The sequence below is a fragment of the Tinamus guttatus genome, unplaced genomic scaffold, assembly GCF_059628265.1.
Source record: "Tinamus guttatus ecotype Peru unplaced genomic scaffold, ASM5962826v1 Tinamus_guttatus_pri_ptg000318l, whole genome shotgun sequence".
In the NCBI taxonomy this organism is placed as follows: Eukaryota; Metazoa; Chordata; class Aves; order Tinamiformes; family Tinamidae; genus Tinamus; species Tinamus guttatus.
In genome coordinates, this window is record NW_028288852.1 from 1440560 (window position 1) to 1465607 (window position 25048).

Genomic DNA, 25048 nt, shown 5'->3' on the forward strand with positions numbered 1-25048 from the left:
TTTAAGACTGTATGCTTTACTCCCTGAAGCACAGACGATATTTCCTCTGTGGCTTTTGTAGCACCAAAGGCACAGTGGCTGAGTTTAGCTCATTTGACAGATATGTTTTTATGTTATACCTCAAAGGTAGAGTCTGAGGGTCAGGCATCAAATTTGCTGCAGTCTCAGTGTGGATGGAAACTTGTCTGGCTGGTCTTTGTCAAGAGCCGGTATGAGCCAAGCATTCTTAAATGTTGTTGCAGACCATAATTCCTGGTTTATGAGTGTGTGTGTGTAAATATATATAAATATATAAATATATATATATATATACAAAGTTCAGAATATAGAAACTTTTTATACTAACATTTGGCCATGTTTTTACCAGGTGGTAAAAAGTCTTGTCCTTCAAATGGTTAATGATTTGCTCATAGTGCAGGCAAGCTCTGTAGATGTCTGCCTCCAGGTTGCCAGAGACACTAGGCCTGGTTCTTTGACAAACAGGTTAGGTAAGCACTGATAGCTTGTGTATTGGGTGTATAGAAGAGGCCTTAAAAATTGATGTTGGAATAAATATATTCAACATAGATTTCTTTGTGTCGCTTGTATCTTTATAAATGATTGTAAACATGTTGTCTGTTTTTACATTTTGTAAATAAATATTTTTATTTGCATTTACCTTAACTTGGTTTGTGTTAAGGGTGATTTCAAGGGTTGTTAGCTGACAGCAGAGCATACTGTCCTCCGGGGTGTGGCAATCCATAATCTTGCAATACAGGAGTATTCTTGTAGTGACAGAATCCCTGTATGCTTCTCCAGGGAGTCTGAAGGGTAACAGGGGGCTTCTCTGCTTAATTCTATAACTGAATTTTAAATCAGTTATGGGACCTTCGGGGAAGAAATTGAGCAACATAAGTGAGGTAAGCTCCCTTGCAGCCTTAGCAGGGTAGTGGGGGAGCATGCTTGGATCCTCATGAAGTTGGACATGCTTTGCCTCCATCCATTTCATGTGATTGCAAACTCTGAAATCTAGTTGTGATCATTCAGATGAAAGTCTGTATTGACATTAAAAAGTCATGCATAATTTGTTTGGTGGTGATTTGTTTTTATTCAGGTCACACAGTTAGTTACAAAATAAGAGGTCTAAAGTGGCCTTGTTCATTTAGCACTGATTGTTTCATTAAAATATTATGCTAATTCCATAGCTACCTGTGATGGTAGCAGAAGGCGGAAAAACTCATGCCTGTTAGTGATCTGAAGTATCAGCATGTCTCTAGAAGCCAGGGAAACCTATGAGGAAGAGGTTGTATTTGAAAATCTGAAAGTATTGAACTAAAATATATTTAAATTCAAAATATCTAGCAGTAACTCTTTTACATAGAGAAGGCTACTTGACCTAAAAATGCAGTAAATGCATTTATGTACCAGTGGACCTACAAAGTATGCCAAAAAAATGCCTGCTTTCTGTTGTCAGATTCTTCTTGCTTCTATACTTGTGCGTTGTTTCTGTGGGGAAAACATTATTAAAACTCAGGATTGGAAAGGCAGAGCTCTTAAAGGGAATAGCATGCTCAACTTGAACTGTTTTACCTGATCAAATAATAACAACTTTTCATACTTCAAGCAGAGATTTTTTTTCAAGATTCAAAGCTGCCATCGAGTGTCTTGACATAATACAAAGCCATGATGGTCTCCAAAATGGTGACTGGCCATGTGTGGGGAAAGTGTATGGGAGTTCTAACTAACCAGGGTATCTGCTAATAGGCCCCAGTCCGGTAAAGCACTTAAGTACACATGTATGTTTTAAGTATGTGAGTGGTCCCAATGTGGTTTCAGTGGACTACTTGCATGCCTATGTGTATTGCTGGATTGAAGCTTTTGGTGAGTAGAAGAACTTTTATTTATCTCCTGAACCAGTTTCACAAACAAAACACTACAAGAATAATATGAATTATTCCAACTGTGTAGTGGGGACTTGTAGTACAAGAATGTGCGTGTTGTAAACAGACATTCCTTTATATATGTTACTGTCATGTTAGGCACCTATTAAAATTTTAAAAGATCTTTTAGTTGTTTTTGTGCCTTGTTTATAATCTGTATTTTTGTCAGCTGGGACACTAAATTAACATTGAAGTCAGTTTAATAAAAATGACTGTGATTATGAGTTTTAGCCAATGCAAGATGGCTCTGCAACCTGGTACGGATTCATCATCCTGGAGAAAATACCTTTCTGTAAAATACCTTGTCCGAAGCAGTTAAAGATTTTTTTTTTTTTCTTTCCCCATTCATAAATGTTAAGATTTAATTGTTATGGTATAAAGAATATCAATTTGTTTTATGTAATTGTAGATATTCTTGTCTGTCTTTTACCAACTTTCAATATTTACAAAGTTCCTGAGCTATTATCTGTGACAGTGAATTTGTGCGTTAACTGTATTTTGTGTTCACGAGAGTCAGATTTAAATTAGTTGCAGTTTCTTCTGCTGGCCCTTCATTCTAACATAATGTGAGAGGCTAAGGTTATGAGATGATCACTAGCCAAAGCTAGGAGTTTCTTGTAATGCAAAGTAAAAAGAATTATTTTAAGAAATGTATTTTAGAACATTTAAGGTGTGATGTTGCACAGTAATACTCGACTTATATGCCTCTTGCTTTTTTGATTGATTTCTTTTTCTCTGTGCATTGAGTAGTCCCAGCCCTTTCAGTCTCCTTCACGTGCTTGTCTTCAATTATTAATCTGAACAGTATTCTTTTTCTACCTTAGAAATAGGAGAATCCATAAAATGCACATCAGTTAAAGAATGATGCACAAGTCATTTTATATAAGCTCTGTACTAGCCATAAGTTGTTATGCCTTCATTTTTTTTTCCTTTTGACTACTTTTGCATGAGAAGCAGAGGTTTGCGTTCAGCTTGTCGTGTTCCATACATTTACTAAAGTGTTTTGATTAGCTTAGAATCGTGGGAGATGATTCCCTTTTTTTTCATTAAGCATCATTTTAATTCTAAAATACTTTCCAAAACAGTTAATTTTTTGAGTTAACATTTTGGTTCTACTATTTTTGCGAGTCTGTTTAGTTTGAAGGCTTTTAAGTACCAGTTTATGGTATGCATGTGATTCTTAGTGTATTTTTTTTTTTTAAACACATGACTTGAAATTCTAGTTTGAACTAACAGTAGAATGCTCAAGTGAATAGTTTTTATGAAGTTCTTTTGCTTAAATCTTGTGGTCTAAGATGCATTTAAATCTGTTAGTTCTGATACATTCGATACAAAATTACCAGGGTTCTATACTTCAGGTTTTCTCTTTGTTTGGGAATTCCCAGATTGTGTATAGATGATATAAAGCCTAAGGATTTCTTTTTCCCATTACCTATTAATATTTCCAACCACGTTTCAATATATAAATCAACTTTCTAGTATTTGTAGCGTTTATTCTACAACACCTTTTTCCAGATTTAAATGGGTATTATTGTAATATGATATATTTTTTAAAATAATCTTTTTCTTCCTAGGGTGTGGACATAACCACAGCTATGAATGATCGAGCAGTGGCTCAGAAAAGGCTTAATGAGAATTCGTTTGATTTAGAGGCCATGTGCATGTTAAATCGTGCACAGGAACAGGTATGTTGTGCTTTTTAATAATCATTTTCATTAATCTGAACTTTTTCCCCCCTAGAACAGCTGATTTCTTAAATTTTTGTAAGTTCTTGGAATCTCGGTTTATGGACACACATTTAAAAATTCTGCCCTTAAGTTACACATAGTAATACTAATTTGGGGGCAGACCATGAGCCCAAACTTAGGGTTAACATGCTTTGCTTTTCTGAACATCTGTTTACAAATGAGTGTTAATGGACATAGCAGGTGGGAGATCAAATGGGCATTATTGAGAAACAGCGATTTAAGAAGAACATGCAAGTTTTGATTTTGGTTTTGCAATGGTACTTGTTTTGTAGATCGACGCCTGGGCTCAGTCAAACTCCATACCTGGCCAGTTCACAGGAAGTACCGGAGCACAGATATTGTCCTCAGAGGAATTGTCCAACAGTGGTCCCCAAGCATGGATTAGAAAGGTAGAAGTTACACAGACATATTTGTGCAAATATCTTGTATTAAATGCGAGTGAAAATAATGGAAAATACGGAAAATGTGCCTTAAACATTGATAACCTATGGCAATACACGTGTCAAAATCAATGTCTTTGCTCAATTTAGATACTTGCTGCTGCTGTGTTCATTTTGTTGTGTGTTAAGGTGTTGATCATGGTATTTCAAATCTACTACCTAATGTATCGAAATAAGATGTGCGTCTGGTATATGAGTAAGTTTGGTTCATACAGATTATTTTATGCTGAAGTGACATTCACAGTGTCGGTGTGGTTGCAGTGGTAGGTCCATCATGACTTTTACAGGATCGGGGCAGATCAGGCAAGGTTTGATCCTGAAGTCGTTGAAGTCAATGATCTTTTGGCCTTAACTTCAATGAGCCAGACCCTCAACTGCTGTTCTGTTTGACTTGATCCTTTCCAATTACTACTTTGCTTCTATTTGCATCACCAGTGTTTTCTGGGAGCCAAGTATTTTGCATAGTAAAACAGGAGTTGCAGTTGGGTGAATAAATTTAATGTCATCATACACTGAAATACTGACCTGTCACTGAAGAGTGATACTGGCTTTTTATTGGGGTGCGATGCGTCATACATACATGTGTTTTTATAAGTTTAATAATTCATGCATCATCTTTGAAAATGAATGCTGAACTGGTTTTCTTCAAGAAGTAGAACTGAGGAATTCAAGCAAAGCCATCTTTTAGGCAAAAGAATAATGAGTTACAGTGATTGTTCTTGCAAATAATGTAGTTGGAGGACAAGCTGTACTCACTTCCAGAATCCAGTGTTAAGCCCGCCCTCAGAACTGGCAGGCTGGATATGAGGCTTAGATAGATTTCCCCCCCCCCCCCCCCCCCCCCAAAAAAAAAAATGGTGCAAACTGATCAAAAGTCTGCAATTATGACATCTTAAAATGAGGAATATGTACCAAGATGAACTGTCTTGTTTTTCCACTTCATATTCAAAATCTAAGTTACTTGCTAGTTGAAAACCTTATGGTCTTTTTTCAGTATTAATACTGAACATAGAATGTATTTCTATTATAAAGTTTGATTTTAAACAACTACTAACTTTTGAATTTGCAAAAAAAAATGTTGGCTCCAATTGGCTACAGTGATTGTCTTTGGCAGAGAAACTTAAAGATGTAATTCACGTAGGGAGATGTATTGGTGCGAAAAGGAGAACTTTTCCACCAAGATGCTTGTGAAAGAGATGAGCAAGCCCTACTCCAGGGTCTGGGGCTTCTCCCTTTCTGCATTCTTCAAGTGGTTCCAAAGATGAAGGAAAGGGAGAGTGTCCCCATCATCATCTCCTTCCCAAGTCCCCTGTTCTCATCCAGTTTTTCTTCCTTGAGATTCTCTGGTCTCCTGTGTCTTGCAGTAACAGGACCATCTGCTAACAAAATACACTGAGTGGAGAAGGCAAGTGTGTTTTCCCTCAGTCATTTAACTTCAACCTTTATTGTGATCTACTCCCCTAAAATGCTTTACAGGGAGCAAAATGAGAGAAGAGACTGTTGTCTGACTTGTGAACATGATGGTTGTGAGGAATGGAAGTGTGTTTGAACATTCTAATGAATCTAGAAATGAGAGTGAGCCAGTAGAAGCACTTCCATCCTTTCCATAGCTCTAAACACGTAGTGATTTGCGGTGGTAGATGTCCTCCCTGGAAAGTATCCTGTGGTTTTTCAGAGAGGAGGCTGCTACTGTAAACACCAGAAGAGTTGTTGGGCGAAGACCATGAGGACAGAGTCCTCTTTCCTGCTCTGGCATTCCTCAGCTTGACTTCTTCTGCTCTTCAAGGTTCCATATTTGTACGCACATTGCCATCAAACTCATGAGATGACAAATAGTTTGTCACGCACCCCCCACAAAATGTGTTAGGGGCTAAGCAGGATTCCTCCTCCGTTTAGGAATGGTGGCACCTGTGAAAGCCTTCACAAAACATAGGGTTGATGAACTTAATGTGGAATCACATCCCGCTGTGGCTAGAGGATGATTTCACAGAAAGTGCAGTAGGGATCATGGGTTATGAATGCATGTTATCTTTCTCAGTGACGTGAATACACACCAGCCATGAAATGCAAAGTACAGGTTGTATTTCTCAGGCACTTGAAGTTGTTCAACTCTCTTCCAGTCAGTTACATGGCATACAGCACTGAGAAATCAAACTTCTGCTCCCTTTTTCACCCTAAAAAAAAAAATCGTACATACATATGTATTTTAATTTTCATCTGCTATTAGGACTGCGGGTTTTGAGAGGTATGTAGTAATATAAACTAATGCACGACTTGTGACCAGAAATGTAGTTTACTGGGGGGCATTTTGTTCAGGATATGGCCGTAAGCGCTTACAGAGGCCTTTTGGACGTGGACCCTTTAGCAGAAGCGGGCCAAACGTGGGCTGGGGAGTTGAGTATCAGTAAACAGAGTTAGAACATCTATGTGTACACACCTCGGACTTGGCAAGAGATACCTAAGTAACAACTGCAAAACAAATGGCATCTAAAAAATTAATTTAAAAATAAAATTCAAGTGGCAAGAAGGAAAACCAAGTACTTGTGGAGCTGGTTTGATGAGTGCAGTCTTCGCTTTGCATTTCCTGGATTTCGGTATTTTTTTTTACTTCTAAGAAGTTTTCTGGAGAGGTAATATGTGCTCAAACCAAAACATATCTGCAGTTTCAACTTCAGCTCAATGAAGTTTAGAGGGATTCAGTTACCAATTAATGTGACAGATTTGAGTAACTCATATACCGATTATAGAAGTACGGTTTGTTTTTTTTAAACTTAATGTGTAAGTCATTTTATGATGTTAATGCAGAGGATCATGAACAGTATTCTTAAATAATATGTTGTAAGGTTTCCAAAACAGATTTATGACCAGTATTATCTGTTTCTTCTGAAAAGCAGTTTCCGTTTGTTTATCATCATTGGTGTAATCAGTTCACAAATAGGATTTATTTGTTCTGGAGGTTTTTTTCTTTTTCTTTTTTTTTCTTATTTTTCTTCTTTTTTTGATAATGTAGTGCTGTAAATAAATGAGGTCAAGTATGTAATTTATTTTTTCCCGAGCAAATTCTGTTGAGGAATACTTAAGCAGGCCTTTCCATCAGCACTGCTTCTTTTTTTTTTTTTTTTTTTTTTGGTCCCATAATTGATCCCCTTAAGTATTTTAGCCAAAGCTGATCTTGCAAAACAACATTTTTGCAGCCTTTCAGATACACGGAACAATATTTGGAATTTCTGTGCTTCATTTAGTTGTGCTAAAGCCTGGCATATTGTTTCACAGTTGCTGTTACAATACTGTGCTTAGTGCGGCAGGTCCGCAAAAGGAAAATCCTTCATTCTTCCCCAGTCCAGCCCGAGCAGGTGAAGAGAGCTCATACTGCAGCTCATACTGTTGAGTCCTGGGGCAGTTGCTTTACCAAGGCCTGGCATGTGCCTTGCTGAGCTGATCTTCTGAGAAGGCAGCCTGTCCTGTTGCTCCTGTGCTTGGTGCCTGGCATGATATACTAAGTTTTCCTTAGAAAAGGAGACCAGGTGGCAAGGCAAGTCAATCATACATTGTTTATACGAGACTGGCTCCCTGTTTGGCCCTCGAAAGGGGCTTCAGCTCTTCCTCAGTTTGCTTGCCACTCGCTTTCCACAGAGCCAGTGCAAAGCCTTGAGCAAAAATCCCAAAGCAGTTATTGCACGTAAGGCATTTGATGGGTTTCTACAGGAAGTTTCACTAAATAAAAATGCACGATCCTGGTTTTGGAATTGGAGCTCGGAGTCAGCCTCGAAGTTATCTTTAAGGCAACATATCGAGGTACAACTGAGACCATTCACCCTGCAGCCTTTAAGGCTTTGTTGTCTTTTGGTAAATGAAATACTGCTGGAAAGAAAGAAACCCACTTAAGTTTTCAATGCCACGTCAACTTTGTGAGAAATAATTGATATTTTATTTTCAAAGGGCAACAATCAATGATGTGTTTAAGAATCTCTCCAAATACTTATGACCTTGCAAGTGCTTTTTTTTAGTAGCTCTATTCAATACTGAATGTAACCTTTCCTGCAGAGAGAGCTCTTGCAATTAAATCATAGTGATGGTCTCACTTGTGCTGTCTTTTAGGCAGACAAAGCTGTAAAATCATCTTTCAAGTGCCTTTTTTTTTTAAATTGTTTAAGCCCTTGAATGCTAATCAAAGCATTGTAGATTTGATACTGATGCCAACTTTTTTTTTCCAAATTCATTTCACTATTTAAAGAGGAATAATTTTACTTAAAAATACTGAAAACTTTCTTGTGTGACTAGGTGTTACCATATGTAGCCGCCTCTTCAAAGAGGAGATGTTGATCCAAGGCTATGGCTTAGGAGTTGTCTCCACCTGCCGGCAGAAGGAAAGGGAGCTTCGTTTGGCTGACCTTGCAGGGAGTGTAGAGCTCTGGAGAGGACAAAAGTTCATGCTGGCTTACTCAAATTTGGGTTAGAGAATGAAAGAGAACAGTTACTTTCTCAGTAATTAACTCAGTTGGCTAACAGTAACCAAACACAGAGAAATGTGGGATTTACAGTGCTAAATACAAGCCAGTCCGTTATCTTTCTCAAGGGCCAGACCTGCAAGGGTGCTTATGCCATTAAATACCTCTGTGGGCCTCCACCTGTTGAGTCTTTAGTAATCATAAAAGGAATGTATGTCCCGCTTCTGTGTTCCTGTTAGCTTTTCTAATACTTTTATGTTTGGAAATTTCACTCTGGACATGAGACTAATTTTTACTCGTGCCCTATTTGATGGTGAGTAAGGAAGTTTTTCTGTCATTCAAATGAGAGAGCGGGGGGCGGGGGGAAAAAACAAAACAAAAAAACAAGGAAATATAATTGTACTAGTGGCATTAGAGATGCCTATTTATCTGATTCTTAGTACCAGGTTAAAAAAAAGCTTTCAGCAAGCCTTTTAATGTTTATTAGTAGCTGGAATCAAAATAGGCTTCTCTAGGCTCCTCTCGTAGCAGTACAGCACTCCTTGGTGTGACCTTCGGGGAGCCACGCAGCCCTCGCTGGTCGTTCCGGAATGAAGCAAAAGTGACGCCGCTCTCCGGCCGCCACCAGGTTTCTGTTCTGTTGTGCGTGTCACAGTGCCAGGGCAGCCTGGGAAACAAAACCCTACTCAAGTTACCAGATAAAATTTTCAGTTCACACTACTACTTTTTTTTTTTTTTTTTTCTTTTTAAGTAAATGCACACCTGAATTTAGAACCTTTTTTTTCCCTAGACCTGGAATTTGTTCAGGCTCTGATAACTCCTTTATAGGAATTCAGTGCTTTAGTTTAAAATTCTGAGCAGCAGTTTTTTGATTCGTTTCCTTTTTCTATAGCACCTCTGGCCACCAGAGTCAGTATGTTTGCAGGCGTAATGAGAAAGCTGTGTAATATTAAAATGACCTCCTCAAGGAATTGCACTGTATTTCATTTGTGAACTGAATGCACATTGGTGATAATGAAACAGATGCTGATATTGCAAATTCTATCATTGCAAAGCAGGTACTAAAGAGGAATCGGAACCCAGGGTGACATTGACTGGGGTTTGTATCATTCTCGGCATGGTTGCCCTATTCTTATGAGAGGTTCCTGGAAAAGAGGGCGGATAATGAAAATGGAAGTAAGTAAAAGCCCTTCTAGGTGTATAGATTGAGGCAGTTCGTATGGAGAAAACTGATTGTCTCTGTGTACACACAAACTGCATGGTCTGCACCAGTCAGAATGAAACAAAATGAAAAGTTGAACTGGAGAGGTGGGCTTAGCCTCTCTTCCATCAGAGCACCTTGTGATTAAATGCAGCATCCGGTTGCATGTTGATAGGAACTTTGTTAAATAGATAAATATTTGAAGAAGTCTTACCACAGTCTTCAGGTTTTTTTTTTTTTTTTTTTTTTATTTAACACTATGAATACTGGGGATTGCACACACACAACATTAGTGTGCGTGAGTTACTCATGCTGAAAAGTTAATCCCCTTAACAATTTGTTGTCTGCAGTTTCTGCAAAAGTAAGACTTCTATTTTTGTTTACATATTAATCAAAGCCAAGGAGCTATCAGTCTTTTTTCCAAACCTTGGAAATGCTTACTTTTGCAAGCGCAACTCAAAACAAGGAAGAAGTGTTCTTTCTATTCGTTTTGGTAGTGAGTAAAATATCTACAAAATACTAGGCATTGTGTCACCTGATCTCCTGTGCAAAATAACTGACGGACTTACCAGTGCCAGTGTGTAAACTTGTATATTTTAAGACAAGCAATTTTTTGCTGTGATGGAAATGATTGACTTACTTACTTGGGTCAGGGGGTGGGGCAGAAGAGAGATGATAGTTCACAGAATAACCTGTGAACTTTCACCCCTCTATATGGAAACTTGTTTCAGGGTCAAATCCTTGTAGCTGCCTTCTTGCCACGGTCAATGCCAGCCCTACTATTCACAACACTGCGGCCATCGAGGCCTAGGTACGTAAACATTTAAGGAGTTTTTAAAGTTCTTTACATCAAAACAGATTATTTAAAGTTTCTGTTGATAAGCTTTTCAGCATTTAACATCTATTATGTTAATGATGATTTGAAACAATGTGACGACTGCTGCTAAACTGTGTGGCTAAGCGCCTTTTTTTTTTCCTTAAAAAAGAAAAGAAAAAGCTCTATCTGTTTCATGTGGAATTTCAGAGTAAAACTTGAATGTGCAACTGCTGTATAATAAAACGGGAAAGTTTTTTTCTTTTTTTTTTATGTTAAAAATACGCCTAAACACTATTTGAATGTCATTACTAAATGTGCTTGTATTTTGTTCAATAACTAGGTACACTTGGCACAAATGTTGCCAGTTAAACAGTTAACACTGCCTCCTTTCACAAGATGAGAAGAGAGACATTGGAACCAAAGTAGTGTGTTTAAAAATAAATGGTTATCATTTTATTAAATATGTACGTCTGAAATGGGTCACTTGCCACTTTGAATTAAAGGATTGCTTTAGAATTTTTAAGTTGTTCTTTTTTGAAACCATTGATTTGTGTCTCGTGTGTCTGCGTGAATTCTGGTTTATACAAGATGTTAATGTATATAAGGCTAAGGTGTGTTCATTTGAGTTGCATCTGTGAAACATTGTTAGAAACATTTTTGGAAGCTCCGACTTACTCTTTTAAATCCCAGCGCTAACTTTAGGACTTGTTTTACTTTTATTTTTCTGGATAGGATCAGTTCTTAAGAGCAGCCCCAGTAACTGGAGGAATGGGAGCTCAGCTGATGAGAAAAATGGGCTGGAGAGAAGGAGAAGGGCTGGGAAAAAACAAAGAAGGCAGCGTTGAGCCTATTATGGTTGACTTTAAGACGGATCGAAAAGGTAAGCCCTTCTGTAAATGTCTTACGGCTGCATAAACATACACGTGCCTTCTTTTCGAAGATGAAAAAACTTACTACTTTATTTTGCTTAGATATAGTTTCACCATAAAAAGAATGACATAAATGGTATTGATAGCGTGGTTTTTCAAGACCTGGCTGATTTATATGTGGGCTTGGCCTTATGCCTGCAAACTCTTCCAGAAGTCCTTAAACTTATCCTATCCTTCTCCTTCCACCTTTTTAAAAAAAAAAAAAAAAAAAAAGGTGCTCCTCAGTGGTTCTTAAGTGAGGGATATGCATCAATTGCCCTGTTCTTTCTCCATTCAGCCAATTAATGTGGAACCATCTGTTCTGGTTGGTGTTAAGGAAGGTGCCTGAAGCAGGAATGAGGCAGGATATAAGATGGAGTATTTAAACTGGAGGGAAGGACAGAAATAAGAGGTGGGAGTTACAGAGCTGATTTATTACTGCCTTTCAGCTGAAGCTGTTACATGAATAGACCGTCATACAGTTTTTTTAGGTCTCCCAAAAAGAGTCTGTGTGCTTCCATCTCCTAATCTGATTCTTCCTCAGGCACCTTTGCTCAGCTACAGTGATATGTCTGTACTTGCTTCTAGCAGCTTCTTTAGCAAAATTTCTCACCTTCCTTATATAACATATGGTCCTAGGTGGAGAACTGTTGCACTTACCTCATTTGATTCAAGAGATTTAGCTCCTTTTTTTTTCCTTTTTCTTTTTTTTTTTTTTTTTTTTTAATTAAAGCGTATCATGGTTTATGATTGACCATCTTCCCAGCATGTTCCTCATGAGTTCTGTTTTTAGAGTTCATGTTAATGAAAATTTCATCTGAAACACATAGGAAATTCTAAGTGCTTTAAGTAAAACCTGCAGCATTTCAGCAGTTGTGGTTTTGCCTTAATTGTTCTATTAGGTGTGTTATCAAAACAACCACTTAAACACTGACAGCAGGAAAGCAAGCACATATTGGTGGTGTCGCACATATTAGAAAATGCGGACCCTTAGTGTATAAAAAAGATCACATTAAAGCACAAAATGCTTTGAGCTGTGGGGTTTTATTAACTTCTGTTGATGCTCATAGCTGTATTTGGGGCTGGGGGGTGGGGAGGAACCCCCAAACTATATAAATACAAATTGTGAACCTTATTTACTGGAATATGGTCAGAGTTGGAGAAATCTTTGGGGGCTGAAATTATTAGCTCTTAATAAGAGATATAATTCAATATTATTCTGCTCACTTCTTGTAGTGAAAATGACTTGAATTTGCATATTAAATGCAAAGAGGTAGAAAATGAGAATGCTTACCTAAGTGATTTATATAAAAAATATAAATAGGAAGTCCAAGAATAGGAAAAATAGGAAGTCCAGTACTTCCTAAATTTTAAAGGCCACCTAGTAACCTTGTTTTATAAACGGAGAAGTGCAGCAGTCTCCACACATATAGTCCAGGCACTTTGAATTTATACGATGACCAAAATTCCTTTACAGCTGTTCATTTCTGCAGTGCAATCTTTCCATTTAAAGAAAAATAATTAACACAACCTGGTAACAGAGTGGCTGGCCAGAAAACTTTCTTTGGAAAATGTTTCATTGTTACTTAGTTACTTATAAAGCACTTGCTATTGGTAATCAGTTTTGCTTAATTAATATTGATGAGAGGAAAGAAGTTCACTTGATTCAACAGTTGATTCAAATGTAATTTATAAGATGGAGAGAAGTTAGATAGAATTAAAGGGCACCTCTTCCTGTCGGATGATGGATTCATTTGTAAATGCTGATAACCTGAGAGATGTCCTACTTTTACTTGGATTTCATCTTTTTTTCCCCCCAAATTCAATTCCCATCATGTAGAGAATCTGTCTAATCATTTCCCCAAAACAATCTAAAAATATTTTGTATTGATAAAGAATACTTAATTTGGGGCCGGCCAAGCATACAGTATAAAGAGAAAATCTTTGTTATGAAGAACCAACATGCCTTTTGAAGAAGCAACAGAGCAAGGATTATACGTTTGTGATGAGTAGCTTCTTGACGAAAAGCTTCTTGTTATGACGAGATTCTTAATGCCGTATGAATGAACAGTAAAATTTATAATGGTCTGTGTAGAGGGTTATAGTCACCCTTGATTAAAATTAAGGGTTAGGAAATGACTTATCAACATGTGTATGGCAATGAAAGTTGGCCTGAAATTTTATCTACAAAGGAGTCTGTTTCATTAAGAAAAACAGGTCAATTAATATTTTTAAAGCACATGTTACAACATGCTCCTGAAATAATAAACTGGATATGGGAATGAGGGGTTTGCTGAAGAGCTCCCCTGGTGGCTGTACGAAGACATAAGCCACAACGTTGCCAACCTTTGCTGTGACTTTCCATCAGACTGACTTTTCTCCGGGTAGATGGATACTGCAGTCCTCTTGTGGTCAAAGCATTTTGGCATTGAAACCAAACTCTTCTTGAGCTTTGCTGTGAACTGCTAGGTTGTTGGTTGCATGTGCTCACAGAAGCTCAGTCAGTCGGCAATGCCATGGAAAACCAACCCTGTTAACAGGGCCCTTTGCAGCTTTTTTTGAGCGTGCCGTGTGAGCTGCCCAGAGCCAGGTATGGAACAGAAGCATTGGTGAGTGTGGCATGTTGTGTGGATGAGGAGATGCAGAAGTAATGAAGAAAACACTCTCGGAGTCCTTTCTTTAGAGGAAGTGTGCTTATTTTGGATATAAGTATTTCCACACTAATTAAAAAGAAGAAACAAACTTTTTTTTGATTCGTATCTTTGGAGGTTTAATGCTACTTGGAAAGCTCGTGATTAAGAGGTGTGTATATGTTAGGATGAAAATGTAGTTAAGGAGGGAAGGGTTTCTTTTAAAGCAAAACCAAAAAATGCAAACAACAAAAAAGCTGAAGGAACAGAATGAAACTGGAAACAAATGCCTGTCTTCCTATATTAATTCACCAAAACCAGGAACAGAAACAAATTGAGGTAAGAAACAAAGAGCATAACATGTAAGGATTGAAATCAGAGAAAATAGTGGCTCAGAAACTTTGTTTACATCTCTTTATGGTAAGAGGAAAAAGTGAATTGGAAGAAACTTGAATTGCTTTCTGAGCATTGCATTGCTCTTGGCAATTGGTACATTTTACCCTTTACTCCTTTAAAATTAAAAAAAGGAAAAAGTCTCGTTTGTAGTTTGTGATTTTCACTAGAACTTGTGTTTGTTATATTGCTTTATGGCCCGACTGCATGTTTCATAGATAACTCGATATTCAGATATGATTGCAATCACTGTATTTAGGCTGAAGTTGGATGTAAAGGTTAAATAATTGAACTTTGAAATTGGGTGCATGTTAATGTTTCCCATGATAAAAGGACATACTAGTAGCATGTTTTACTATTTAAGAGAAATACTTCAAAATGGTAGTATGTAAGAGGCAAACTGTTAGACAGTGAATGGCTTAGGAGTTGTACAGTACAGGTAAATGATGAGATTTGGGGGTGTTATTTAAATATTGTTTTAAGCTTCTCTCCCAAGTTTCCCCAAAGCAGACATGGAAAACCAGGTGATTGACTTTTATAATGCTACACTAGCCAGCCAGTTCAGTGTGTTCATGGAACTGTTGAGAAGGTCATGCATGGCATGAATGGAGGGTGGGGGGGTAGAAGTACTGAAAGAGAAGGAGATTTGAAAGACTTTTCAAAAGACTGTTGCCTTTCTACATGTTAATGCATTACTGATGAGAATACAGAAAAAAAGTGAAAATTCTAAATATGAACTTGATTCATATTTTGCTTAGGGCTTGTTGCTGTGGGAGAGAAGGCACAAAAGAGATCTGGACATTACAGTGTGATGAAGGACCTTTCAGGTAAGATTTCTGCTTGTTCAGGAAAAAAAAAATTGCTAATTTTTGATCTTTGCTGATGATTCTTCTGATGGAAACACTGAAATTTTACATACATTTAATTCGTAAGGTAAACATCCAGTCTCTGCATTGATGGAAATATGTAACAAACGAAGATGGACACCACCCGAATTTGTGTTGGTAGATGATAGTGGGCCTGATCATCGCAAACATTTTATTTTTAAGGTGGGTTTGAGCTTCCTTGTTTGCTGTTGGTTTCTCTATTAAAACATGACATAAAATTGATCACTATGTATTTCAGTGGTAGCTGGCATGTGCTGAGCAATGTCTCAGTGCTAAAATTTCAGTCTTGTTCCTGTAGAGTTATAAGCCAAATCAGATCTCTCAAGCACATATTCTATAAAGAAACTGATGTTACTTAAATTATTAACCTGTGTTGAATCATATTCTTGCTTCTTACTTGCAGGTGTAGTGTTGCGCTTTACTGTTGGAAAGATGTTGTAAATGCAAGAATAAGCTATTTTTGTCCTTTAGTTACGTTAGAGTACAGGCTTTCTTTTCCCATGTAATAGCTTGCATTAACAGTTACAGTTTGGGAAATGGTTATTTGTACTTACAGACCAGAAGTGAATTGTGTCTACCCCAAGAAGAATCACATACAGCTGTGTGCTAAAAAGGAGCTCAATGTACTGTTGCCCCTGAAATAGAGAGAAATAACGTTCTTATTTTCTCCCCTCTCCTAAACAGGTGAGAGTCAATGGAAATGAATATAGGCCTACTTTTGCCAGCCTTAATAAGAAGCATGCTAAAGCCACAGCAGCAACTGCGGCTCTCCAAGCGATGGGACTTGTACCAAAGGAAAGCATGGCCACTACCACCATGTTTAGGAGTGCCTCACACCGCTAGATATTGTTTTTTATATTGACATTATTTCAGATAATTTTACTCTGCACAGAAAATGGTATTTGCCCCTTCATGTTGTAAATACATTGGCAATTCCCACGTTGTAAAAACTGTACAGACACCTTCAGGTTTTTCTTTTGTACCATCAAAATGTATTTAAATCATACTTAGTTTTTGGTATGTTTATATTGTTTACATTAGTGATGTAATTATTTCTTAAATGACTAAAATCAGACAACAGACTCTGGAGGCATCAGTAATCTAAACCCTTGTTTTAAAACTCATGCAATTTCTCTTCGATATGGAATGTTAACTCTTTCATACTGTTTTGTACTATGCTGCAAGTTTTCCCCTGGTCTCGGTAAAGCTCCTCTCGCCCTTTTGCCTAGAGCTGGCGAAAGGCCACACGGCTTCTCCTTAGTCCGCTCAGGGCCAGGGCCGGCGCCAGCGGCCGCGCAGGCCCCGTTTCCGCGGGGAGGGCGGGCGGCGGGATCCCCGTGGCCGCGGCCGAGAGGCGCGCGGGGCTTCCCTCCCCCTCGCGGGCCGTGAGGCGATGGGGCAGCGCGGGGCGGCCGCGCGGCGAGCGCCGCTCCCTGCACGCGCTGAGGAGGGAGGGAGGGAGACGGGGAGCGGCGCCGCCTCCTCCAGCCAGATTAACACACTGCCTGATGTTGATTGTATGAATTTGTGGTTAATGTGAATTTTAAACTCTTTAACAGATCTACAACTGGATTTGCGGGGGGGAGGGGGGCAGAATGATGCTTCAATTGTTGTACCCGACTCGGTCAATAAAGCAGCACAAGTTCATAATCTTAATCACTGCTCAGTAAACAGTACTTAAAATCCATGCCAAAATAAGGTTTTGAAAATACGCACAGTAGAAATACCTGTATTGTAAAGAATAGTGACACATGTTAGGGGTTGCAGAATCCATTCTAGTCATCTGCAGTTGTTTTAGAGTATTACCAAATTATTAACTCCTTGGGCTTTAGTTTTCTGTAATGGTACTTGGCCCTTGAGGATTCAGCCTGAGCCGGGGCTTTGGCTGTTTGATAGTGGAGAGGATGCCAAAAGACTTGGTAAAAAATAAAAGTAGTACTTCAGCTCTGCGCACTTTGAAGGTGAGAGGAAAGCTTGGGCTGCAAAGGGCATTTTCCATCTCTTGCCAGGTTTGGCTGTGTTATGAGCAGATTGCCAGGGTTTATGGTCTGTACTAGTCAAGATCCTTATTTTCTGGTAAGTCTTTGAGGTCGTTTCTTACACAGCTTCGTTGGAGAATTTTGGAGATGAGGGATTACTTGTACCTCTTATCCATGAAGTAGAGTTACTATGTGTTCTCTCAGCCATGTTGAACGAAGCCTCTTTCTCTGCTCTAAAGGGACAAGTAGCAGTGTCTCATCTTGCACGTGGCATAAGGGAACGACAGAGAAATGTTCTGCATTCTCCACCAAGCGTTCTCAAGAAATCAGGCCCCTTAATAATCGATCGAAGCGCTCTAGAAATGCCTGAAGTGATCAGAATTTTTGTGGAAGTATTTGTCTTTAATTAAACTTCTTTTCCGTTTGACTTCTTGCCTTCAGTCTTTGAGTAAAACTTGTTCTTAGGTCTCCTTTCCTTCCTTGCTGAGATAGCAGGGAGGTGTGTGGTAAGCAGCAAGAGCGACGGTAAGCAGCGGAAGGACGAGTGTGGGACCTGTCTCAGCTGAAGCCTGGCTCCATGTAACTCCGTGCGGCTCTGTGTATTGAGCTGGGGACGTGGGAGGCAGCTGTTCATCAGGCTCGTGTTGCTATCCGATTTTGATGCACCTGCTTTTACCAGAGATGTTGATTCTTCTGCTGAGGCTATGCTGTCCATGTAAATGCTGCCTGCACAGTATCGCATCTGGGAACATGCAATATTGTACTTGTTAATTTGGTTGTTCTTTTTTGTCCATATTACTCATGTCTGATATAAAGAAATATGTGTTATCTCACAAGCAAGAAGCAGATGAATTCAATCTAACAGAAGACTTCATTAAAAAAAAAAAAAAGGCAAGTTCTGGATTTCATGCCTTAAAAAGAGATGGCTTGTGTGTAAATTCAACCCCAGTCATAAGGAAGGTATACCAAAAAAAAGGAGAGCTGTGATACCATAATTGACATGCATAATTTTTAGGTTTCTGTTGTATTTTCATGCCCGTTGTTTAGAAAGATACTTCAACTCCTGTTGAGTTTGTGAGTATGCTTTGCATGCAGACATAGAAAAGTAGTCCTGTATTAAAAAACAACTAGGAAACACTCTCAGGGAACCTGGTTATTTCTGCAGCGTTTCAGCTGTCTTAAAGGGAAAGAGTCTGGGAGTCCTTCCAGCAGAAGCCCTGATCTCCTTAGCTAATGGCTATACTTTTTGCTATGAAATTATTCTTCTAGGACTGACCTTTCATGGGAAGCTTTTCCAACTCCTTTGTAGTAAAGGAGACCATTTTGGAGCAGGTGCCCTCAATCTTGTTGCCAGCTTGTGCCAAAACACTTTCTTGTCAGCCTGCTCATTTGTACTTTTTAAAGGACAGGTAGGCTCCAAATATAGGGAAGATTTTGAAATTGCCTCTTTGAGTACAAAAGCTGCATAAATGTTTTAACTAACTACTGAAGTCTCTAGTTCTTCCAGACAGATCACAGTTGAGTTAAAAATTCATCTGTTTGGGCAGGTTAAGTTACTCCAGTCGCTCTTACAGCAGTCAGTTTGATGGTAGTATTTATTGAAAGGAGCTCCAGTTTGGAAGACAGCAGCAGGGCTGCTGTTAACAGTGCAGTGCAGAAGAGCCAATAGTGCTCTTCAGGAAGAGTTCTTAACCTCAGACAACTGGCACTTGTTTTGGAAATCAGAGGGAAGCTGTGACTTGAAACCAGCATAGCAGGAGGAGGAGTTGTGGTTCCAGCTAATGGTGTGAAGTGGATGATGAAGGCGGCAGGAGTAAGTGTTGGAAATTACACACAGCTCTAGACCACAAAACTGCAATTTCACTTTAATGATAATCATCCTAGTAGAGATTATTTTTATAGCCGAGAGACTGCAGTAGTTTTTCTCTCCGCGTCTGATGAGTTGGATGTGACAATATGAACTACGGCTGCCCTTAAAGCAGATTATTGTATTTCTGAGAAAGGGATTGCCTCAACTCTGCAACTCAAAATGGTTAGGAGGTTGCTAAAAGCTGAATTGCTTTGCCAACCACCAGGCTACTCGCTTGCATTACTCGCGGTACTTTGTCTTACGCGCCTGCACGATCAGGCCCATGCTCAGAAGTTGCTGCTGCGGGAAAAAGGTACTGGAGTAACAAGTGTGGCTTCCTTAAAAGGTGCCCAGGAAGGGAAGTGCAGTTAACCAGCCCCACAGCGACTTCCCTGGCCTGGTCTGCAGGTATTCCCTGAAAGACCTAATTAGCACTAGGTATGGTGTCTGGTGCTAATCAAAGGTTCAGTTCTTTCATTTCCAGAATAGTTAGGGAGAAGCGATGTAAAGATTCATCAGTCAGCTTGTACTACACCAACAAAAAGGGAATTACTACAACATTAGTTGAACCAAAGGAGAAACGTTGCTTAGGTACATAAGCACAATGACAGTTATTCTACACCTTGTTCTTCAGAGCACTAGTGTGCTGCAGGAGTCAAATCACACGATAGCTGTATAATGGAAGGTATTACACAGTTCTCCAAGCAACTGTCTTGACTTTGTGTACCTGAATGGGTAACAAATTGCACTAAATCCAGCAGTTGTCTGGTGCTGGGAACACAGATCAGCATCTGCCTCATCCCTCTCCTTCTCTGTTCTTTCATCCGATGACATAACTGTAGGTTATGGCACTGGCTTGTTCCGAGTTGGGATATATTTATACGTATTATGCTCTAGAACTCTAGCTTGTTTTAAGGTAATGGGTATGGATATGGATAACTGTTAGTTATAGTAGCAGTTCTAAGGGATCTTAACCTTTTATTCTGATGCAACTACAGCCAGAACCTCCTGTTTGTGGCTGACTTTTGTCTGTCGTTCTAAAGCTTAGGGCTTATTCTGAACCAAAAGGCACAACCTTAGGTCAAAAACATCCACAAGATGACGTAGTACTCTCAAAGAGAAGGTGTTATGCCTAAAATCTCCCTACTAAAACTTGAATGTTAGAGAATGCAACAAGAATAGTTGCACAGAGCAGTGGGCAAAGTTGCTGTCCTCTCTTGTAGGAGAGAAGTTCTTTGTACAGGCACAATGAATCCAACTAAGCCTTCTACCCTGAAAGCAGATCAAGACAACAGATAATCATATTTTATAACATTTTATTAAAAAAAAAAAAAAGCTTTCTAAAATACAGGAGATGTCCAAGGCCTTTTCTTTAATTTTCTTCAAGAGTCCCTTGAAGTATTTCATGGTGTGTGATGTGCGAGATCCTCTAATTGACCATGACTAAAGAGCTGTTCTTCCTGGTACTGCATTGATGCTGTCTATGTAGGCCGTCCATACTGTAAAGTACTCTGTTCTGTTAAATTCAAAGGGAAACTCTAGGACTTCCATGTATAAGCATAATCCTTCATTTCTAGAAATCGGATAGAAGATTTTCCCAGAGCTGAAAATTGACTCAGTTGATCCAGAGTTTTAGGATGCAGTCCACACTGAGAAAGATCTCTGCATACAGCTTCCTAAGGAAGGTCAGATAAAGAGACATGTATTACACACTTCTGTTTGAAAAACCATAGTTCTCAGGTGTTTGCTCATGTAGAGCTGGGGAGCTCCTGCACTGTTAGTTTTCTGATGCTTCCACTGCTGAGGGAGCGCCAACCCTCAGAGACTGCTAAGTGTTGATTGAAGTAGAGGAATAAACAGTTGTGTTGCACTCAGTGCCCTAAGGTTTCTAATAAAGACACTCAACCTGCCAGGAAAGGCCGTCTCTGCCGGCTCGCTTACCTTACTGAGGGCAGCGCGCGCATCGTCCAGCCGCGTGTTGAACACGGCGGTCGGCTCGTGCGTGTACAGCACTGCGGAGAAAGCCCCTCGCTGGGCAGACTGCAGCAGCAGCGTGAGCAAGTGCAGAGAATGGGGCATGACGGGGCCTACGATCTCCAGGCTGAAGACGTCCTCGTACGACAGGCGAGCCCTTGCTTTTGCACTCATACTTCGAGCCTGAAGAGAAGACCGTGCACGAATAGTGCTTCACACATCCATTAAAGTTTCCATGAAGTTTAATACTGCAATACTATACTCCTAGTGAAAGCTTTCAGAATATCTTTAGCTATTGTCAACTTAATATATCTGAGCATTATAATGGTTTCATTGTCTTGTAATTACTCTTAAAATGTACTCACTGTAGAATGCAGGAATACTCGACACTACTAGGGAAGTTAAGAGTTCTCATGTACACAATATGAACTATGTCTGATGGAACAGGACTGCAATACCCTCATTAACAAATTCCTTAGGATCTGCCACCTCCTTCTATTGACAGATGGTGGGATGTGGTTCAGAGGCTTCCTCACGTAGGCAGCCACAGCAGTTTGCTAGTTCTACTTTGCTAGTTCTAGTATTCAAATGAGACTTACTTGGGAACCATTTTCATAGCAGGGAAGTTTATCTAACATTTATACATCGGGATGTAGAGGAAGGAAATACTGGGATTTCAGTTCAGTGGCACAGACCTACCTGGATGAAAATAATTTAGGACATAGACCATACTGCAGGAAAAATACTAAGTCAAGCTATAGCAGCAAAAATCACTCTGCTGTAGCTGAAGCAGATGTAGTGACTACAAAGACAGTGTCTAATCTACCGCTGAGCAAAGTAAGAAGTCTTCTTGTCTTTATTACAAAAACCGTTTTGTCACTTACTTTGAGAGTCTGCATTGTTGCACCTCGAAAAGCAACGGGGGACAACAGAGTTGGTGGAAGCCCTGCTTGTGGACCTGCAGCAGCCACTAAACTCTTACAGTTTATCAAGAAGTTCAGCAATGTGAACGTGTTTGTTCCTTTCACTACTGCAACAGACTCGGGCTTGTGATCCATCTGCACTTCGTTTTTCTCTTTGCGGCTATTATTGATTGGAGTCAAAGGGAAAACGCGGAAAGCCGAAAAGCTTTAATGCACGAACGCAAGAATCACAGCAGGGCAACACTGAGAGGCCCCCTAACCCAAAAGTTATAAAAACCACCCCACCCAACCCCACACCCACTCCTAAACTCTACACTAACAACTCTTAACTCTTCCTAACTCCACTCCTAGCTCTACACTACACTAATCTGAGTTTGTTCTTCAGATGCTAAGCAGCAACTTCAATAAATTCGGAGATCGGGTTTGAAGTTGTAGAGTTGAAGAAAAAAAACAGAACAAAAAGTCCAGATCTGGAATTTCGTAATAGATCTAAGTCTAATAGATCTTGACATGCAAATAAAGGATACATTTTAATGGAAATAGCATCCGGCTTTTTAACCTTGTCTTGGACTCCCATCTCCTCAAGCCAAGAGAAACTTTCTTCATCATCATCATCGTCATCACTTGGAGAAGGTTCCCTAGGAAACACAGACCCAGGTATTAGAAAGGCACCACTTCCTGTTAATGTTTTCTGAATTGAATATGAAGGAGGATGTAGACAGCTTTGAATTTTTGATGTTTTTCAAGACTTATTACGTACTCTCCATCTTCAGTGCTTTTGCCTGCTTCAGGGCTGTGAACAACCTCTGTTTCCATATTCACTTCAGAGTTCTTCTGTTTTCTGATTCTACTTTCTTCTACTAAAGGTAAAGAAAACTCTATGCCTTGAAGAGGAAAGAAAAAAAATATTTTTTAAACACCGAGGCAGCGCACTTTGTTATTCATATCCTAGTTGCATTAGTTTCATCTAACCTTCACTTCTCATGGCTTCCCTTAAACCTCTAGTCGTGGGAGAAATGACAGCTGTAATAACGTCGCTTCCTGCAAGACCAGCTGCTCGAAAGAGGACAGTAAACTGGTAGGTGCATACGTAGAAATAGGGACATAGTTTGGCTTTGAGCAGATTGTACAGAGAAGTAAAGCTGACGGACCTGCAAAGCAGAATAAAACAGCTCTGTTATTGGCGTAAGTTGTTGGACGCAGATTAAAACCCCAGTGTTAACAGAAACGCTCCTGGTTCCACTTACCACTCACTCATGAGCACCTGCTGCAAGGCCTCATCCTGCGCCCACGGACAGGCCTTGCCCACTATCCTGCGGTCGGCGCCGACACGAGGGAAGAGCGGCAGCCACGGCAGCGAGGGGTGAAGCCAGTACACGAGGCTCTGCTGGAAGGCGCAGCGGAGCTCCGCGCACAGACGGGGTTCCTACGTTTCAAACACACACTGCAGCAGGGCAGTACGCTGAAAGCTTTACTTACGTGGAGGCAGCAGTGCAACAGATGGATGGACGAACAAACACGCAAACCCACGCCTCGCCAGATGCGTTACCTGCACGCACTGCGGCAAGTTTGTTTCTGTGGCTCTGCAGTGCTGGGCAAACCCCTGGGCTTCCTCCTGCGCTTTTAGGTGCTCTGCCCAGGCGAAAGGTTGGGAAGACATGAACAGAAGCCGCGTTTTGAGACTCCAGTCTGCAGGAAACTCGCTTCCTGGGGGGGAGCTCCTTGGGGGAACATCGGGTGCGAGAGCAGGTACGTGAAGCTCCTGACGGAACAGGAGCGAGCTCCGTTAGCCTCAGGAGCGCGCTGCAAACCCGCGTGCCCTCCAGCCCCGGTGCCTACGTGCGCGGGCGCCAGCTGGGCCGCTCCGCCGGGCCGCTCCTCCGCCGGGGCGTCCAGCAGCTGGGGAGGAGAGGCAGAGCGCTGAGCGCGGCCCACGCGCGGGAGCGCTGAGCGCGGCGCGGCCCACGCGCGGGAGCGCCCGGCGCCGCGCGTTACCTTCCAGAGCGGCGCTGCCGGCGGCTCCGCGCGGCGGCCCCGCTCGGGCGGCCCTCCCGCCCGCGGCGCGTTGTCCAGGCACGAGAAGGGGTTGCGGCGGGCGGGCGGCGGGCGCGGGGCCGCGCCGCAGGGCCGGGCGGCGGCGGCGGCGGCGGCGGCAGGAGGGGGCTCGCTCCGCCGCTTCCGCTTCAGCCGCAGCGTCGCCGGCGGCTTCTTGAAACCGGGCGAGTAGCCGGGCACGGCGGCGGCCATGGCCGGGCCGAGCGCAGCCGCCGCGCGGGAGCCGCCGTCACCGCGTGGCGCCAAAAGCGCCGAGCGCCGCCCCGGGGCGGGGACGGCGCCGCCGTCTGCGGGCGCCGCCATCTGCGGCGGCCCCCGGAGGGCGCTCGGCTCCCTCCGTCCCTCCCTCCCGCTATTCCCCCCGCTTCCCGCGTCTGTCCGGCCTCCATCCCCTCGCCGCGCAGCGGGAGAGGCGCCCCACAGCGTTCATAATAAATGAAGATAAATTAAGCAAAAAGAACTACTGCCACTTTTTTTTTTTTTTTTTTTTTTTTTTGCTCTCATAGAAGTAGGAAGCCATATGGTGAAAACCGCTATTTCCTTTCCTCATCCTGCTTTTGTGCGGGGCAAGAGTAGGGTGCAGGATTAAGTACATTTGAGGCAGGGGAGGGGCACTGAGCACACAGCCCCTACACCAGTACCACAGGCACCCTCCACGAATGACTCATGGAGAGTGCATCAGACATTCACACCTGTCCTAACTGAAGATACATAAAAAAGGTGTGCGAGGTTGCTTTAAAAAAAAAAAAAAAAAAAAAAAAAAAAAAAAGTTATGCCACTGACATTTTAAGGCTCTCTCCCCTACCCCTGTCCTTCCCCTTCACCATCCCTGATGTTTGAGGGCTTTGCCACCCTGTTTCTCAGTTAAGCTACTGTT

At 41.0% G+C, this 25048-nt stretch overlaps 2 protein-coding genes across 6 annotated transcripts in view; one reads left to right on the top strand and one right to left on the bottom strand.

The window, feature by feature from the left end:
* The window catches only part of SON (SON DNA and RNA binding protein), a 37736-nt gene extending 21164 nt beyond the window's left edge, over positions 1 to 16572 (top strand). For 2 of the 5 annotated variants that reach the window (XM_088528976.1, XM_088528981.1), the window contains exons 7-12: positions 3494 to 3604; positions 3940 to 4056; positions 11306 to 11453; positions 15263 to 15331; positions 15438 to 15553; positions 16076 to 16572. In XM_088528976.1, coding sequence (XP_088385102.1) covers positions 3494 to 3604; positions 3940 to 4056; positions 11306 to 11453; positions 15263 to 15331; positions 15438 to 15553; positions 16076 to 16234 — 720 coding nt within the window. In that variant the 3' untranslated portion in view covers positions 16235 to 16572. Of the gene's footprint in view, positions 1 to 3493; positions 3605 to 3939; positions 4057 to 9610; positions 9827 to 10487; positions 10568 to 11305; positions 11454 to 15262; positions 15332 to 15437; positions 15554 to 16075 lie in introns of those variants that run through there. The other 3 variants (XM_088528977.1, XM_088528978.1, XM_088528979.1) reach the window with 3 other exon arrangements.
* A 4152-nt stretch (positions 16573 to 20724) lies between these two features.
* Positions 20725 to 24363, bottom strand: DONSON (DNA replication fork stabilization factor DONSON). The gene is given in 10 exon segments (XM_088528989.1): positions 20725 to 20895; positions 21161 to 21376; positions 22078 to 22276; positions 22644 to 22754; positions 22877 to 23000; positions 23089 to 23267; positions 23364 to 23542; positions 23666 to 23919; positions 23985 to 24015; positions 24112 to 24363. Coding segments are annotated over 10 exon segments (1683 nt in total). The 3' UTR covers positions 20725 to 20757.
* Positions 24364 to 25048: the final 685 nt, after the last annotated feature.